Genomic DNA, 19530 nt, shown 5'->3' on the forward strand with positions numbered 1-19530 from the left:
ATTTCGTATTTTTCACTACTGCGCAACTTAGTAGCCCGAACGTAGTAACATCTTTCCTCTTTTTCATCGACTGCGCAGTTTATGTTCTTTACGTCGGACTACTAAATTGATCCTTGCTGAGGCCTTCGTTCTTTTAGGAGGTGTTGACCCAACACTCCACAAAGCACACACACCCCAGATAGCAGTCAAAAGTTAATTTTTATTTCAGCAACAGCCATTATCAAAAATCCCAGAAGGTTTATAAATTATTAAAAAAAAATAAACCATACAAGCTTAGCACAATGTTGAATTTAACTATACTTTAAGGCTGCCTTTACAAAACAGAGCGAGAAAATCCTTCTGAAATCGAAGATGAATCATCGTTTGAAAATCAGAAGAAGAATTTGTTTTCAAAACTAAGATAATTTCCCCTTCTCGATATTTATTTCATATTTTATGACCATCACTAAAACAACGTTTATTTGAGCTGGCTTTTGCATACTTTTCTTTAATTCTTTAAAGGTGAAGGTTACTTAATCATTAAGCTTTCTATACAAACAAAATGTTGCATTTGAGATCCTGGACAAAACGAGAGTGTAAAAAAGGCAGAAACATAATTAATTCACTGTGAAAACTAAAATATGAGATTTTTTGTAACGTTTTTTGCATAACATAATTCAATCTTTAAGGAAAAAAGCTTGGCATACTAATATTTTTACTAATAATTATTCTAAATTATGTGTACATTAGTAAGTCCAGCTGCCATCCATTGTACATACCTTTGTAAAATTGGAATCTTAAAACACTACAAGGATGTGTACATAAAATAATGTAAGGTGGTACAAGGTTATGTAAAAAAAGAGATAGGGGACTGTGGTGGTATACTCATGCGCTCTCCAGAAAATTTAGAAAAAGCTCTGAGTGGCCTTGAAGAAGTCTGCGATGAAAACACCTTCTCTTAGCTTTCACTTTCAAACTTTCCAAGTCAACCAAATGAAAATGCATCATTTACCATAAGGTTGTCTGCCATTTGTGACACATAATATGCAATTTTCAACTTGTAAGGGTGTGACATTAGGTCACAGCCTAATTTATAAATACCCTGTTTTTTTTTATCAATAATACTAATTCTTTTAATTTTGTAATACATTNGGATATGACGTGTTTAAGGAAAGAGATGAGAGAAATAGAGGACTGTGGTAGCACACTTAGGTGGTCTCCGGAATATGTAGAAAAAAGTCTGAGAGGCGTTGAAAAAGTCTGCGACGAAAACACCAAACTTTACAAGGGTATGTACAATGGAACACTACTTACTTACTTGTACATAATTAAGAATAATTATTAACCATTTTTTTCCTCTTATAGATTTCATTTAGTTCAATATTATTTTTGTAAATTTAAATTACACATGTAATTAATGATGTAAAAATTCTAGAGATAAGTCAGAATTTTTCGCAACTACCTTGACTTCTAGCGAAGTATATTGTTTCTACTTTTTAATTATGCACTGCAAAAATTCTGGATCAAATTACGGTTAAACGTACAAACATTCAACGTGCCAGTACTTCTTATCTCGTAAACTCCATTTTTACCAATACATGTTGCGGAACAAAAAATTTGTTAAAACGTAATTTTTACAGTAATAATTACCATAAAATTACTGAATCACTCAAGTTAATTAAATATTACTGTGAAAGTCGTGGTATAATCTACGATAAGAATGTAATTTACGGTTAAATGTATTTTACGGAAAATAAACTCCGGTTAAAAATTTTCGGTTAAAAATTTGGTTAAAAGTTTTCTGTATTAAAATTGACACCCAAATTGCCAATTTTTTATACCAAAATTTCTTAGGGTGTATGAAATTTTTATGAAAATATAATATGCGTTATATGCTGGGTTATAGATTTTTTACAATACACGTTACAATTACAGTATACTATTCTACTGTAGAAATAGATTTTGCGAATGACGCTCTCTAACTGTCGATATTATATACCGTAATTTGATCTCCGGGATTTTTGATATTCTGCTACACATTCAGTTCAAATTATCACTACTTCAGAAATGTTATTTATTTCATTACGTTCAACCTTCTTACTTTCTGACCACTGAAAAGCCATGTTTAACATTTTGTTAAGATTACTTATCAAAAGAAATTGCTCATTCAATACATAGTTGACAAGACTCTTCCGAATGGCTGATAACACTCCCATGTAGTCAATACGTCTACTGTTTTGCTATAGTTTAAATTGTTTTGAAAATTACTTATTACATTTTCAAAAGTTTATTATCTTTACATTTATTCATTCTGTTTTAGCTTGATTAAATATATTTATGCGTTCGTAAAAATAGCATATTATTTGCTCTAAAGTATTGTTATTTCATATGATGGGCAGAGTATTGGAAAAACAGCCTTAGTGATCCTTAAAAAAATTTTATTAGCAACCATCTATTCATTCATTCGCTTAGCTTCTGATTCTAACATCAATTGTTTAATCTTAGGTTTGTCTTCAACTTTCTTAAAAATTTGCGATCAGCAAACGGACTCTCGAATTTCACAAGGACTATTCTTTAGTCGAAGAAAAGATCAAAATCGCAGAACCGATTTACAATCAAAGCTTTGAAAACAGAAAACGTTCTGCTTTTTATGCAAAATTATTGTCATCTGGACTAAAGCACTTGCTTCTATCTATTTACAAATACAGTGAAAACGCTGATGGTATCGGTAATGAGTTTTATTTCTTCAAATGGTCGGTAATCTCGGTGATAATTTTCTCACTCGTATATCTAACATTCCTCTATCCCTCTTTAAGAAGCATGAACTATTCAAATAAAATTCAGATTGAGAAGGAGGCTTCCAGTTTGAAGCACAGTAGAGACTACTGATGTCTGTTCCATTGGTTAAGAACACGATAAAAGTTATGTTAACGGAAGAATCATGATAGACAATTTGAAGTAAATGTAGAGTACTATAGAAACCCCTCAAGGTTAGGATACATCATTGTTAAGCTCAGTAAGAAAATACATTGTATTTGCATCGACTAAATCATGAACTTTCTTCACCTCATACCATACTTACATGTACTGTGGATAGTCAACCCATGACACGTGCATACCACAATGAGGTACAAAGGGATATAAACTGTGCTAACGATCATATACAGAATTTTCTTTTTTTAAAAATGTGAGAATAGTATCGTCGTTTGGAACTTTATCAAGATCGATAAAAACTTTAATTAAATGTTTTAAATAATCTTTTTTTATTTTAGCAGAATCTAATGATTGAACTTTTAAAAATGTTTACTAACAATAAAATTTTTGTTTGTACTTTTTTATTTATTATAAAAAAATTTATATCAACACTTTCAGTGTGCGCGTAAAAAAATCTATCTGTTACTTGCATAAAAAGTCCATTGTCAGTGTGTTAATTTGTTTCCCCTTTTTTATCCTTTTTACTAAGTTTAAGGTAGCAAGCGAATTTTGTTTTAAATTTTTTATTGTGGTATTCTCCTAACAATTTGATTATCCCTGCTCTATACCAAACTTCTGAGAAACCAAAAGACTATATTTTATAATATCTCTTATGACGTACTGCTGCGAGGTCTTCATTACGGCCCCACAACTGTTGTTAGACAAACTTGAGGTTCTGCAAAACCAGACTCTTCGCTTGGTTACAGGAGCTGTTAAGTCCACACCGATTGACGCGATGCTAATCCTAACAGGAAATAGACCTTTCCAAGATATTATAAAGGAGAAAGCTCTGATTCTATATGAAAAGCTTCTGAGAATCGATGACCCCTACTGGAAAGACTATGTAGTCAGGCCTAGACAACTTAAAACCCAGAATGGATTTATCCAGGAGGTGCTGAACATCCAGAAGGTGCTGAACATTAGAAACGACACTGAAATCCCGCGTCATGCACTACCTCTTTTGAAACCTAAAAACCCTTTGGAAATAACAAACGTTGAAATAAACTTGGATCTTGTGAAAACTGTCCATGGTAAAAAAGACGCTGCTCCAATTATTCTAAAAAATCTTGCCCTGGAGACAATGGCGTTTAGATACCCAGTCGACGATTGGCTACATATTTTTACCGATGGATCTCAATTTGACTGCCATTTTAATGTAGGGGCTGGTGTCTTTTCGGAACTTTTTCCTTTCTACGTACCAGCAGGGTACATTGGCACCGCCTTTGATGGAGAAGTAGTGGCCTTGAGTACGGCCTTACAGCAGCTACTGGCCCTCCAACACAAATTTGAAAATGCAGTTCTTTTCTCGGACTCACAAGCGGCCATACAATCAATTAGCTTACATGAACGTCCCTTGACACCTGAGATTTCCCGATGTCAAGACCTCTTGAGGTCTTTATTTTTGAGGGGAAAACGAATAGTCCTTCAGTGGGTGCCAACCCATTGTGGTGTTTGGGCAATGAGCAGGCAGATTTACTTGCCAAGAAAGGTGCCAATTTGCTGCAGCAACCAAATACGGCAACTTCCTTTTGGAAAATCAAACTGTTCCTTAAAAATTTATGTAAAACCAACTCATTGCAAGACCTTCAGACTCGCACAGCTTTGAAAAGTTGGAGAAATGTAAGCTCTTTCTTAATTCCTGACAAACCAAGACGTGATGCAGTTGCGGCCTTTCGCTTATATACAGGCCACGATTGTCTTTCTGCTCACTTATACCGCATAGGCCTTTCCACCACGCCTTTTTGTGCACTTTGTAAATCTGGAGAGAAATTGGGCAGGGACCACCTGCTTCTATGTGGGGCCCTTCATGGACACACTGAGTCCTCAAGATATTGGGAAGCAAGAGAACTTTTAAGGCAATAACTTCGGTCTTCTTTCTTTGTTATCCTACGTACATTTGTATTTGTTATTTATTTCATCTTTCGTTTGTACCTTTTGCCTTGCCATTAGAAATAAATATTTTATAATATCCGATAAATCTCATACATAATAGAATTCTTTGGTCGCCACATACATTTTGTACGTTCCGTCTTTTAAGTCAAAATGAAGAAAACTTTGTCTTTTTATCGAACTGTATCAAATACAGCGTTGCACCCTCTTTTCGAAAATGAACTAAAACTATTCAATATTGGAAATTTATTAAAAATCTTGAATACCATCTAATATTCTTTATACCGATTATGCTATATCAGTTAAGAAGTGTTGAAATTATTAAAACAAGACAATATGTTATAAGACAAGCATAATGTTCTTTATAAGCAGATGAGTACAATCCAACTATTAATGTATAAAATAAGGTGTATAAAGGATAATAAAACAAGCGTAATGTTTAATTTGGTCGCTAATTCACAAGTATAATCATTTCACTTGATTTTATTTGTCTTGAATGCTGTTTCAATGTTGAATAGACATTTTTTTAATGGGCTCTTTTTTAATAGATGTTACTGAAAATTTGCAGTGTTATCTATCCAAGCTTAAGAATCATTCCAGATCATGCGAAAGATTCCCTGAAGAATTCACACAGCCTATAATAAACGATATAGACGATGCCCAAAAATATGAATGCTTGTAAGTATAGAAACAAGGTGTACTGTAACTGTACTATGGAAAGGCGTCTCGTGGCCTCCGAGGGTTAAGGAAACATTATCAGTTACAAAACTAAGCAATACAATTTATTTACAATTAATTTTCCAATAGTTATTAAATATTGATTGAATAACTATTCTCAACGTATATATTCTTACTTTTTTCATTTGTATTTCAACGCAAATAGCATTTCAGCTCATATATTTTCAGCTTATGCATATGTTACAGGTAAAGTATGAAATACGGCATTGTATAGAATGCCTAAAATTAGCCGGCAAAGTATGAAATGATTTATATTTCACACATTGCCTAGGCATTCTATAGAATGCCAAATACTATTTAGGCAAAGTAATAGGTAAGTGCCACTGTATAGGTAAGTAGTAAGGTTCAGTGCCACTGCCCGGTATACATTTGCCCGGTATACCCTACACTGATGTTTTTTTAAGGTTCAGTGCCATTGCCCGGTATACATTTGCTCGATACTCCAAGCACTGATGTTTCTTCTAATCTATCATCAGTAAGTATTAAAATATCGAACAAATGTAATTATATCCATGAATAAATTAATATCAAATCGGATGTAATAAATATTTCGGACATTCACCAAAGCGACTATGTGATTGTCAACATTCACCGGTGAAAGTCAACAACCACCGATTTCGGTCATTAGCAGTAACATGCACTTCATTTACATAATAACCTCATCAGGACGTTTATTTTATACTTTGCCTAAATAGCATCTGGCATTCTATAGAATTCCTAAACATTGTATACAATGCTTAGGCAAAGTATGTAATAATTCTCGCATTTCATACTTTGCTTAAAAACGTCAGGCATCCTATACAATGCCGGTGCTTCATACTTTGCCGGTAACACATACACTCTATAACAAAAAATTCGATGCACCAAGAAGGAGTTGTCCGATTGATATGAAAATTGGTGGATAGAAAGACAATGTACAGAATAGTAAATAATTAAAATTTCAGAACAATTGAATAATTTATTGCAGAGTTACAGTAACAAGTTCAATAAGGTGTTGACCCACCTCTAGCCTGGATACAAGTTGCCACATGGCGTGGTATAGACCGATAAAGCTCCCGGATTGTCTCTTGTGGTATTTCCTGCCAAATTGGATCCAATTGTCGAATGAGGTAATCAACATTCCGTGCCAGATGCAATCGCCTTCCCATCATATCCCAGACATGCTCGATGGGAGAGAGATCTGGTGATCAGGCAGGCCAAGGAAGAGTTTGACAAGCTTGCAGACAGTTCGTAGCAACACGTGCCGTATGTGGTCTCGCATTGTCCTGCTGAAAAGCCAGCCCAGGGTGCTGCGAAAGGAACGGTAGCAAAACAGGTCTTAGGATGTCATCGACGTACCGCTGTGCAGTAAGTGTACCTCTAATGACGACCAAAGGGATCCGGCTGTCAAAGGAAATGGCACCCCAGACCATAATGCCTTGTTGAGGGCCGGTGCGGCGTGCAATAGGGAAGGCAGTATCCCTCCTCTGCCTGTGCGTCTCCAAACACGTCTTCGATGATCGTCAGGACACAGTTGGAAGCGGGATTCGTCGCTTAAGACTATACGTCCCCAGTCAGCATCATTCCAGCCTGGTCGAGCCAAAACCTTCATGCATACGAAATTTTAAAGCAATCGGATGATTGCTTCTTGGTGCGTCGATTTTTGTGTTATAGAATGTACAAAAGAATCATGTTATGAACTAGACTGCATGCAACTGTGCGCCTGTGAATTCATCTGCATAACATAAAGCCTAATTTTAAGACAAATATTATTAAAACTGCATTCTTCATTTATTCATAAAATATTTTTAAAATAATGAATAAAATTTTAATTATTTAAATATTTTGAAAATAAATAATGGTCATTAGTTGAATAATATTTTTCACAATTGTCAAGGAAAATACTTTTAAGTCTCGCGATTCCTCTAAAAGAATGTCATTGATATAGAGTTCCGTAGCCAGAAAAAATTGAGAACCGCTGGTCTAGATTGATATTTTTGCATGTGCAAATCCAATTCGAGCAAATCCCTGCCTATAAATTCTATAATGAGCGAACAACCTTTTCCAGTATTATTGGAAACATGTTTAATTATTTCTATAAAAATCATCATCAAATTAATTTGTTTAATTTTAAATTCAAGCTTTTATTAGTTATAAACTTTAAATTTATCCAGTATAATATATTATTACCTTGCACACATCCAATTTTCAGGACAATACAAGATAACAGAAAAAAAATGCCGTTTTTTTATTTCTATATGAATGCGCCTTAAAAAATATCCATCCCACTACCCTCAATTTAAGCTTTAATTTCATATATTAAAATGTTCATATATGTTCTTTTTTGGTCCTATTAGTGTAATATCCTGTATTTTTCTTGGAATTTTTTTAGGTCTCAGTTGATAAAATTTTATTTTCGAATCGTTTCTTTGATTTTCCTTTGGTGCTCTCCACACTATTACACATATTTTGCTTTGTCTATATTAATACAGGATTAGAAAGCACTATTTTTGAGAATATAATAGTGTGAGCTGATCACAAAATTTTGTTTTCGTTTTTTTTTTTAATTTGGTTGCTTTTTAATTTTATTCTAAATTATTTACATTTCATATATATATATATAGAGAGAGAGATAGATATAAATATATAGATATATATATTTGTGTTGCCTTGTGCAATTATATCTGTTTATACCATCACTTTGTTTGATATAAACATTGAAAATTAGTTGTTAATTAAAAAATAAAAGTAAAATTTAGCTTTTGTTTGTTCATAATTAATTAAAAAATAAGCATGTTTATTTTATTTATAAATTGTTTGTACGAAACATTTTAGCAGTATAGACTATTAATTAAAAATAAGTACAAATTTAGTAGCCTTTATTAGTTTTTTCCAGCAAACTGTTTTTGCAAAAGAAAATTGTGGACGAACGACCGAAGAATTTTGCCGATATTAGTCCACCCTATAATGATTGTTCTATTAAAAAAATGCGAGATTTTTTTTATAATTTAGTGCTTTTATAAGTCCTAATTTTTTACCCTTTTTTTATTAAAAATAAATTACCACTTGCCTTACATTTATTCCCACTTTCCACTTAGACTACGCCACTAGGTTTCATTTAGTTTTATAAGGAAGCTTTTTGATTATAAATAATTGGAAGTATCTGTTAACAAAAGATGCTAAGCAGCTCAACTCTTTTCACATTTTACTTGACTGGAAGGGGCTTGGCCAAAGATTACCTGTTCGCCAAGGGAAAGGGTTTCCAAGGATAAAGAAATGAACTTTACAGTAAGTTTGCGCTTTTCTAATATTAAAACGGTTCTTAAAGGAAAAAATGTAAAGAAACAGAATTAAATGTTAATCATATTCGTAAGTGCAAAATTCCCTTCCTCACAAAATTTCGACCAAATGATGTTCTTTTTTTTTTTTTTTTCCTCTNTTTTCACATTTTACTTGACTGGAAGGGGCTTGGCCAAAGATTACCTGTTCGCCAAGGGAAGGGGTTTCCAAGGATAAAGAAATAAACTTTACAGTAAGTTTGCGCTTTTCTAATATTAAAACGGTTCTTAAAGGAAAAGATGTAAAGCAACAGAATTAAATGTTAATCATATTCGTAAGTGCGAAATTCCCTTCCTCACAATATTTCGACCAAATGATGTTTTTTTTTCCCCTCTCTTTTTTTACATTTTCATTTTCGTCTTTGCTTTACAAAGTCAATTTTTAGGTGTTAGAGCTAATAATGCCTTTCAATCTCTTTTTACAAAAACTTAATTTTACATTTAGGTCCTCTGCCGGAAAATTCGCTTGCTTTTTCGAGAAAATCGGCGATTAGTGTGGTGAGACGGCGGAAAAGGCCGCGGAAGAAGTCTTCATGTCAACTTTAGTCATCGGTGATTACTGTCAAGAAGAAGTTGCTCAGGGTGTTAAAGATCTCATCTCAATTTCGGATGCGGAACATGACGTGAAACAACGCATCAGCAAATACATGGATTTACTTCTTTCAAACTTATGATGAAAATCTCTACCTGAATCTGAATAGATACATTTTTTTAAAAAATAATGATTCAAAGGCAATATTTTTGCAACTTGCATTGCAAAATAAACTAGAATACCAGCATAAAACGCTTATTGTATTTTTATAAAAATGCCATACACTCTAAGAAATTTCAATATAAAAGACCAGCATTGGAAAAAACTGGGAATTATCCATTAATTTTGATGATTTTCATGTAGATGGAAATATATCGCCAAATTGGCAGCCTTTTTTTAATAAAATTAAATAACTTTTAAAATATTTAAGTTACTTGTCCATCCTGAACACAAAATAATTCTTCACGGCAAGATGGCGCATATAATTTAAAATTATGGTTTTGTATCAAGTGTAAAGCACTTAAACGGAGGTTTTTTTTTATTTCACTTGGCGAAGATCTTCGAAGAATTTGATAAAGAACGTAATTTAAAAAATACTTCCTTCTAAAATAAATAACTCGATTTTCAAGTAATTACGATATTTTTTATTTCGAAAGCATTCTGAAATAAACGTTGTATCTGTACATCCGTTTCTTGCTTATTATGATTATTAAAATGCTGGTTAGTAACACTTATACTCACTTATATTAAATTTTATTCAAATGATTTATTTGATTATTAATACTAAAATTTCCGACGAAGAAAAGAAAACATTAGAAATCTCTTTTATTACTTAACTTTCTGCTGAAAAAGAGTCTCAATTTGATTGATCTTAAAGTGGTTTTAGTTTATTATCATTTTTTGTTGAAAAAATGGCATAGTTATCTAAAATTAAAAATAACAACTGGATCAATTTCTTCCTAGTTATTTTCCTTTAATTAATTTTAGTATTTTATCAGCAGTGTTATTTATCCATACAATTTCTATAACAGAATTTAAGCTTCCTTATATCATTTTATCTCTTTTAAGGGGAATCAGAAGAGAATAAAACATAAAATTATTTATCAAACAATAATACTCTAGTTTTCTAAAATTGAAGAAATATTTGGATGTTAAACCTCAATAAAGATAAAACAAAATAACCAAATTATTATTTGACATCTCTTATCTCTATGTAGCTTTATACATTTAAAAAAATGCTGCTACAGTCATCACCGCGGTTTCGATGAATTTTCACGGAGCCTCTGGCTCTTACTGGTTAGTACAAAACAGGAAAAGAAAAAACTAATTCAAAAGACATTTCTATATCAAAATGTACTTATTAAGATTATTTCTTTTTATATATTGCATATTAAAATTGAAGTTTCTTTTTTTTTTTGGTTAGGAGGGCACCCAGTAATTCAGTTTATCGAAAACTATCAAAAGGGAGCAGTATAATTCCTTCGCAGTCACCTACTCTATGTCGTCTAAAACTGAGTAATTTCTTTCTGTTTAAGTTTCGAAGTAAAATTTTCTAAGTAATTTATATTGATGGTTTCTCATACTTTCAATTCAAAAATAAACTAATCTCAGTAAAATTATAATTTTTTTGCAACCGTGTACACTTAGGACTGAAAATAAAAGAATAAAAAACTTTTCATACTTTTTGAAATAGTTTCATAATTATTAAATTCTAAAATTTTGGTGTTCTTTTTTTTACATAATTTCGAAAGATAAACAAAAATATTTAATATTTTACTTATTTTGGTCAGAACCAAAGCCTAATATTCTTCTGTAATTTAAAAAAAATGGATTCAACATTATTCTGTCTTCCTTTCATGGTATTTATTTTCATTTACAAGGAAATTATTTAGTTATTTATTTAGTTATAAATATATATATATACATATGTATATATATATATTTATAACTAAATAAATAACTAAATAATTTCCTTGTAAATGAAAATAAATACCATGAAAGGAAGACAGAATAATGTTGAATCCNACATAAATTTTGATTTCCTCATTTTATTTTTTGGTCACCCCCATTTAAGGGCCACCCCCCATAAGGGCCAATTTTCAATGGAACGACAGGTGGCCCTTACCGAGAGGTTTCACTGTAGTTATATTTTCCAGAAATCACGTCTATATGCAGGGATGCCAACTGCTAAGATTACTCCGAAATATTCTATTAAGTGATTGAGAGTTAAAAACCAAAACTTGCAAAATTTTAGATAGTTTTAGTAGAATTTAAAATGCTTACCACGAGATATCTCGAATGAAAATATGTTTCACACGAAATTTTGAAGTATATATACGTAGTGGAGGGAAAAAATAATTTCATGTCAAATTTACATAAACTAAAAATCAAACATTAAAAGAGAAATTTTGCTACCACTAGAAAAAAATTTCCCATTAAGCTGAGCAAGAGGGCATCTCTGAATATGTAGATCTTGATGGACATTTGCTCTCCCCCTTATTATGTTATAAATTAGAATTTATAATATTTTGCATTTTTATTATTACTGTTCCATTATAAGACATTTAATATGCTCATTGATTTTACGGAAACAAAAAAAGTGAATATTGTATAATTAAATACTCATTAATGCATCATTAATAAAGGTAATATGCAATAGAAAATTAATGAATGTTAAAATTTTAAATGTTATTGGGACATAATTTTTTCAGTTCCCTGAAAAATAATTGCGCTAAGTAAATAATTTCATGTATATTACGTAACATTCAGCAAATAGTGCCAACTACTGAGAAATATTTTTTCTCTTTCTATTCATTAATTGATAGATTTCCAGTATTCTGTGGTTCAGAAATCCGAATGCATCGAAAAATTAGCATGTTTATTAAAATAAAACTCATTTTAGTACCTGATTTCGTTATTTAAAATAACTCCCCTGCACTTTTTAATTCGCATATTTGAAGTCACTCACTTGAACCATTAAGAATGAGTCCTAGAACTTGAGGATCTATCAAGCGTGAAGTGTGATCGTTCGATCAAATATTATCCGGGTATAGTCCGTTTATTTATTTATTTATTTATTTATTTATTTTGCGCACTGAACGTCTACAAATTTATACTTCAAACTCGTTTAATTTTTATTGCTTTATCTCTAATTTGTTCCATTATGATGCGAAAAGAATTTTTCAAAATTTTAAATAGACCAGAATGTATTCCGGTCAACTTCTTCTGATTTTTTTTTTTGCCTTATTTTTACTGCTAACAAATTATTTCTAGATATCCTTTAAATTAAATGCCAACTTTCTCTAATTTATTTCTCATTAAAGTGCATTATTTCACCACTTAATCTAGAGTTTTGCAATTATGTGCATATTTTTTCTTATTACCTGCTATTATATAATGATTGCAAAGCTTAATTATATTAAAATCATCGGTTTTTTATTGAACTGTATATAAATTTACCAAAATAAATCATTTGAATGTAGCTATTTCATTTATTATTGCCATAACGAATTGTGATTATTTATACTGTGATCTTTAATGAATTTATTATATCGCGATAATTTTACTGTTTTGCTGTTAACAAAACATGATTATTTCTAAAAATTTTCATCAGTTTCAATTTTAAAAACATTGGGTAAGCTTTTGGTTAGCTAAACTATTGGATTATGTTCTAGTTCTTATTTAACCCAGGGATATATTTGTTGTGTGTGCATATTTTTTCTTACCAAATTATATTTGCAAAATTGTAAATTATAATTGTGATAAATTACATAAATTGTCCAAATTTTTATTGACAACTGAAAAAAACGTAATCGAACCTTCTATACATATTATGAAACAGACTTTTTATTTCTTACCAGTGTTGATTTTGAATACACATAAATTCATTGCAATTGAAATAAGATGAATGGTGAGAATTAATATTTTATTCTGTTGTTTATTTCTATTTATTCATTAATCAATCTTTATTTAAATACAATGCAATCTTTTTACAATACTAACAAAAGGGTTAAATACTTCAAGCAATGCTTTGATTTCATATTGTATAAACAGTACAAGACTTTCCATAGATACGCCTCTGTCTATGTTATAGCATTTGAATTGAAATTTACCTTATTTTGGTTATTCATTTATATTTTAACTTTACCAAAACATAATTCTCTTCATTTAAATATGTAAATGCAACTGCTCATATATCATTTTGTTTCTTTTTTAAGAAATATTTAATTTAATTATCTCAAAATATCTTCCTTTCATTTCTCATAAATTGAAGTATTTATTAACGAAGAAAATCCTTCAAAATGAAATCCATATTGCCGAAGATTTTTTATGAATGGAAAATTTAAATTGAATATTTTAAGAAGATCCCAAACAGCATAATTTTCGACAGAGCAAAATAAATATTTTAAATTTAGTTTAATGTAGAACTAAGAGATGGCAGCACCACATAATTTTATTGTTCAAATGCGGCTAAAGGGAAAAAAAAGAAATACGGAGAAATTAGAAGAAGACACGTTTTTTTTTTCAGAAACGAATTTTATCTCATTGGCTTCAAATATTCTTCGTATTTCCCTGTTTCTATGTGCGTTTGGAAATAATACATTTTACATATACAATACAATTTACATAGATTAATACATATTCTTCAGATTTAACATGCAATTTCCTTTTACATAGCCCTTTTTAAAAAAATTTAAATAAAAATTATTTTCTAATCAAAATGATGATTTTAAAATTATTATTATAATGTCGTTTTAAAAGAAAACTCTACCTAAATTTATTTACTACCCAAAAATTATGTATGCAATAAGAAAAACTGAAAATAACAGAAACTTTACAGATAAAGTTTACAGTGTGCAAAATAAAAAATAAAAAATGGACTACCTCTAATAACTTTTGATCTAGTGATGGGATCTTCATATTCTAGGGCCCAATCTTAAAAGTTCAAGGAGGTGACCTAAAATATGCTAATTAATTACTGCAGACGATAATTTAGGTTACGAAGGACACAGCCGCGTACTTGCACTGAAAAAACATATCTTTTTTTGACAAATTCGAATTTCTGACCACCAAAATATAGGGGACGCTTCAATATCGAAAATATGGTCCCCACAAGTTGGTCAGGAGAGCTGCCCTAAGTTTGGGCCCTTGATTGTTAATTTTATTTCTGCGTATTTCAGCATACATCCTGAACTTTATAAAGGATTGAAGCATTTTTGAGCAAAATTGTTAAGTTGTTTATTCAAAGATAATTCCAGACAAAATCTAACTTTTAGTCAACATTTGTGTTCTTTTATTATTTTATTTAACTACCGCCAAAAAAAGTTTGCAGGGTGTAAATTTTTGAATTATTTTAGAGAATATAATTTTACGCTTCAGATACAAAATTTGAGCGTAATCGGTCAAATAGTTCCTGAGAAATTGAATTTCAAAAAAATCGTATTAAGTTTCTCAGGAACTATTCGACCTATTTTACTCAATTTTTTTTTTATTTTGTAATGTAAAATTGCATTCTTTAAAATGCTGTAACAAATAGTTTATCTTACTATTCAATGTTACTTTTTGCAGGGAAATATCTTTGGATAAACGAAATTTTACAGTTACGTGCGAAATTTTTTTTAATTCGCTTAAAAATTTATCTAGATATAGCGAAATACGCAACAACAACAACAAAAAAATAACAGTAAGGGGTTCAAACTTTGGACCGCTCTCCTGACCAAACTATTGGAACCATATTACCCAGATTGTGTCTACCTCCTATATTTAGGGTGACAAAAATCCAAATGCATCGAATAAAAGGTATGTTTATTCAGAAAAGGCTCGTTTCGTTATTTAATGTATCACCCACACTAATTAAATATCGTATTTAAGGTCATTACCCTGAACCATTAAGATTGTGACCTAGAAAATGAAGTTCCAATCGTTAAATCCAAAGTTATTCAGCGTGTTCCTTCTTTTTTTTTTTTGCGCATTGTAAAGATATCATGCTGTCATATTTTATAACACGTACAGAAATTTTGCTTCATTTAGGGAAAAAGTTTTCTAAACACAATAAATTACTTGATTTTGCAATCGGAAGCAAATGACAGTCAACGAATCTTCCGTAATTAAAAATCCATCAAAATCTTCTGCGGCGATAAACAAGGAACAACGTATATAAAAAATTATGTTGCGTTACAGTTATGCATTTTAACTTACGCCCGAAAGAAAGATATAATTTTGTCTTCCTTACTTCTGTCTACTTTCGGTTGTGAGTATCGTAATTCATGTTCCAAACTAATCAGTTTATTGAAGAAAAAAAAACATAAATAAACTGAAAAGTATTTTGGATTCAAGAAAAAAACGATTTTTTTTTTCAATTGGTTATGTGAGCGAGACAGCTGCAATTTTTCATAAGGAAGCCGGGGTAAGTTGAAATCTGAAAAATTATTGCAGTTTATTACATTTTACATTTAAAATATTGTATTTATTTATAAATAAAGGAAGTATTTAATAATAAATATTGTTGATATTTTTAATACTTCAAAGAGTTTAACTTCAGCAAGATGACACACGGAGGACATCGCTTAAATGAGGTCCATAAAATAATTGTTAGATTAAAACCTGAGAACTAGAACGATTTTGTTGATTTTTATTTTCTTTAATAAGCGCAAATCGATTATCTATATAAAATAATCATATCCTCGTTAACCGGAGTTTTTAATAAAAGAGTGCGAATTCAATGAGCACTAAAGACATCATTTACATTAAAAGTAATTTTATGTTCTTTATTATGCAAACAAAGTAATATTTGTGAAATGAAATAAATAATTCGTAATCATTATATGTATTACTGGTAAACAATAGATAGGAATCTTCAAAATTAGTGTTTATACTAATCACCAACCTTCGTATCTCCATTTAATAATTTTTTACTTTTTAAACATTTCCTGAATCACCGGCCTCAGTTATTGTCTTTTTGTGATTTTTGTGTCAAAAATGAAGTCAGAAAATATTCGTGATAAGAAAAAAAAAGAGAAAAAGAAAAACTCTTGAGAATGATAATCAGATTCGATCAGAAACTAAGATAAGACTCAAATCATGAATAATTGCTTTCTTCGTCACAAAAAGTTTTCTTTTTTTTTTTTTAAGAAAAAAAATAAAGTTTTTAAATTTTTATTTTTTGGGAGGTACTCGTGCAATTCTTTTCAACTATTGTATTTTATCGTTTAATATCACACAGTGTAAAATTATTAAAAAAAATAAAAATTTAAAATAATATTTTTAAAAACCACGTTTTTGTGGTGGAGAATAATAATTTAAAAACAAAAATTTGAAAAACGAAAAACGTGGGGCGCATGAAATACATAACAGTAACGGTATGTGTGCTCATGAGAATATGTGTATGTATATCTGTAATTGTATCTGAATGCGGATGTGCGAGTGGAATATGATTGTGTATATGCGTGTGTATGTGAATGTATATGTGTATGTGGTTGTGCATGTGTATGAGAAAGAAAATGTGTATACGTATGTGTATATGTAATGTTATGTATTTCATGCGCCCCACGTTTTTCGTTTTTCAAATTTTTGTTTTTTAATTATTATTCTCCACTACAAAAACGAGGTTTTTAAAAATATTATTTTTATTTTTTATTTTTATTTTTGTACTCACTTCCAAAATCTTAATTTTTTCACTCACTGTACACAAAACTTTTTAACTGACATGTGACACTAATTTGAAATAATCGAATCGACAACAAAAGACAATCGCGAAAATATTAATTTTTCGTTAATTTTAATTTTATTTTACTTTGTATGTCTTTTTTCTCTTCATTTTCACGCATTGTCATCCAATTCTGAACTATGTGCCAAATTTGAAGTCTGTAGTTAGTCGGAAAGTTAGTTTAAAAACGATTACAAAATTCCACCCGAACATACACAAAGATAGACATACACAAAGACAAGTTGATATAAACGTGGTAAAAACGAATGTTATACGGTCGTTTTTAAATTAAGAAATGAGTTCTTTTGAATAATTATAAAAATTTAATTTTTGCTTGGAACTATCTTTATTTGAACATAAGTTTTTTTCTCTTTTTTTAATCAGTGCAAAAATGATTTGATTCACTTAAACAGTGACAAATATGTTGCAAACATTCAAAATATTAAATTTATATTCAGAAGAGCACATTTTTCATATATTCAGAAGCACAACCTCTCTGGTAACTAATTTTTTTTTAATCGCATTTTCCGAATTTCAGATGTGTCTTGCAATTTTATATTTTGCTTATTTTAGCAAGACTGAGTTTCTTTTTCTTTAATTGTGTCTTACTAAAATTAATATATAAAGCTACCCTCCCCCAGATTCTTACATTTTATATTTTCCGAACTTAACATTTCCAAATTTAAACAACCAAAAAAAAATTACAATTTTTTAAAATTATTTCTGTCGAAAAATTTAATTTAGAATATTTGATACATATTACACTAATTGAGAATAATAAGCAGGAGGCATGCAGTTATAACTTAAAATGCTTCATTTGATGTTATACACGTATAATACACAACACTAGTTTTATTTGTTTACTCTCAGAATGTTTAAGTTTGATATCTTTAAATAAGCATGGTATTTAAAGCATTCTAAATTTATTACCAAGTTATTGTTAATGCAGCTATATTAAAATAAGATTACATAGTTATTTTTAGTGTAATATTTAATTGAATCTGTATACTTTTACTCTTATATTTGATTCTAGGAATCCAAAACTTTTAATGAATAGAAGAAATCAATTTGACAAAAAGAAAAATGGCTACTGGAGTAATCTATGAATTTCTTTTTGATCATAGTTCGTATTGTTTTTCTTTTTTATTTCATATGGCTAATCTATTTTGAGTCAAATGTTTTTATGTAGTTCTATTTGAGTTTAAGGTGCGTTTTTATTTTATGACTCAGAAAAAGATATTATAAATTTGTAATTAGTAGCTATAAATTTATAAATAATTATAAATTTGAATTATAATAATAAATTTGAATAATTATAAATTTGAATTGTAAATTTGAGTAATTATAGTTCAAATTTATAATATAATAATTATAAATTTAAATACAGTTAAAAAATTATGATTAATTTAAACAAATTGAAATTTGATTTTAAAGCACAAAATTTTTTAAAAAAAACATAACAATGCGTCTATTGCTTCTTTTTATTTAAATAAATTATATAAAAAGCTTTTCTTAGTCCAAATCGGCAAATAACCATTTTCCAGTTTAATCAATCACCATTAGTACATAATTCGAAAATTAAATACAATTTCTGACTTATTAACACCAGATATTTCAGGAAAATAAGAAATTCAGCAATAAATTATAAATCTCAGAAAAGTATTTAGCTATTTTGCTCGAATTATATAGACAGATGTAATTTAATATATAATTTTTTTAATTAAGTATACAACTCTAAGTAAAATATGTAAATTAAAGTGAGAATACTTTGTAAAATGTTTCTCAAATATTATCAAAGGAAATAATTGTGAGTTGTTAATCAAAAAAATACAGAATAATAAACTTCTGCAATTTGGCTCCTAGTTTCATCTTGAATTTGAAAATTTTTTCAACGAATTGGATTATTTTAAAAAATTAGTTTATTCTATTGTATCTGACATTGTAGTCTGTCTGTTACTTTAAATAGTTAGTAAACGTCTCGCTTTCAATTTTCAATTCCTGATGTGATAAAGATTTATAGCAGCTGCATAAAGCCAATAGCCTAAATGAAAATAAACTTAAAAATATCAAATCCTTAGAGTAGATAAAGATTTATTGTTATCCTTATATAATACCCTATATTATAATATTTTTGAAAATTCATTTATTCTATTGTATCTGACATTTTAGTCTGTATGTTATTTTAGATAGCCAATACGCCACTTTATCAATTTTCAATTCTTGATGGGAAAAAGATTTATAAAAGCTACATAATAAAAACCAAGAGCGTAAATGGAAGTAAATTAAAAATAACAAATCCGCAGATTGAATACAGATTTACTGTTATCCTTTAAAATATCTTATATTGTTATCTTTATAATATTATATTGTTATCCTTTATTATATCCGATATTGTT

The 19530-nt window shown here is 29.6% G+C and overlaps 1 protein-coding gene and 1 long non-coding RNA gene across 2 annotated transcripts in view; both read left to right on the forward strand.

The window, feature by feature from the left end:
• Nucleotides 1-1131: 1131 nt before the first annotated feature.
• Nucleotides 1132-9681, forward strand: LOC139425500 (uncharacterized). Its single transcript, XR_011636693.1, has 3 exons — nucleotides 1132-1268; nucleotides 5391-5520; nucleotides 9343-9681. It is a non-coding gene; the product is annotated as an uncharacterized lncRNA (long non-coding RNA).
• A 5840-nt stretch (nucleotides 9682-15521) lies between these two features.
• Nucleotides 15522-19530, forward strand: part of LOC107457057 (very long chain fatty acid elongase 7-like) — a gene marked incomplete in the record, with an annotated part of 31770 nt that continues 27761 nt past the window's right edge. Inside the window, 2 exon segments of the mRNA XM_043041154.2 lie at nucleotides 15522-15835; nucleotides 18168-18257. Of these exon segments, the coding sequence (XP_042897088.2) occupies nucleotides 18218-18257 (40 nt within the window).

Source organism: Parasteatoda tepidariorum, chromosome 4, assembly GCF_043381705.1.
Source record: "Parasteatoda tepidariorum isolate YZ-2023 chromosome 4, CAS_Ptep_4.0, whole genome shotgun sequence".
Lineage (NCBI taxonomy): Eukaryota > Metazoa > Arthropoda > Arachnida > Araneae > Theridiidae > Parasteatoda > Parasteatoda tepidariorum.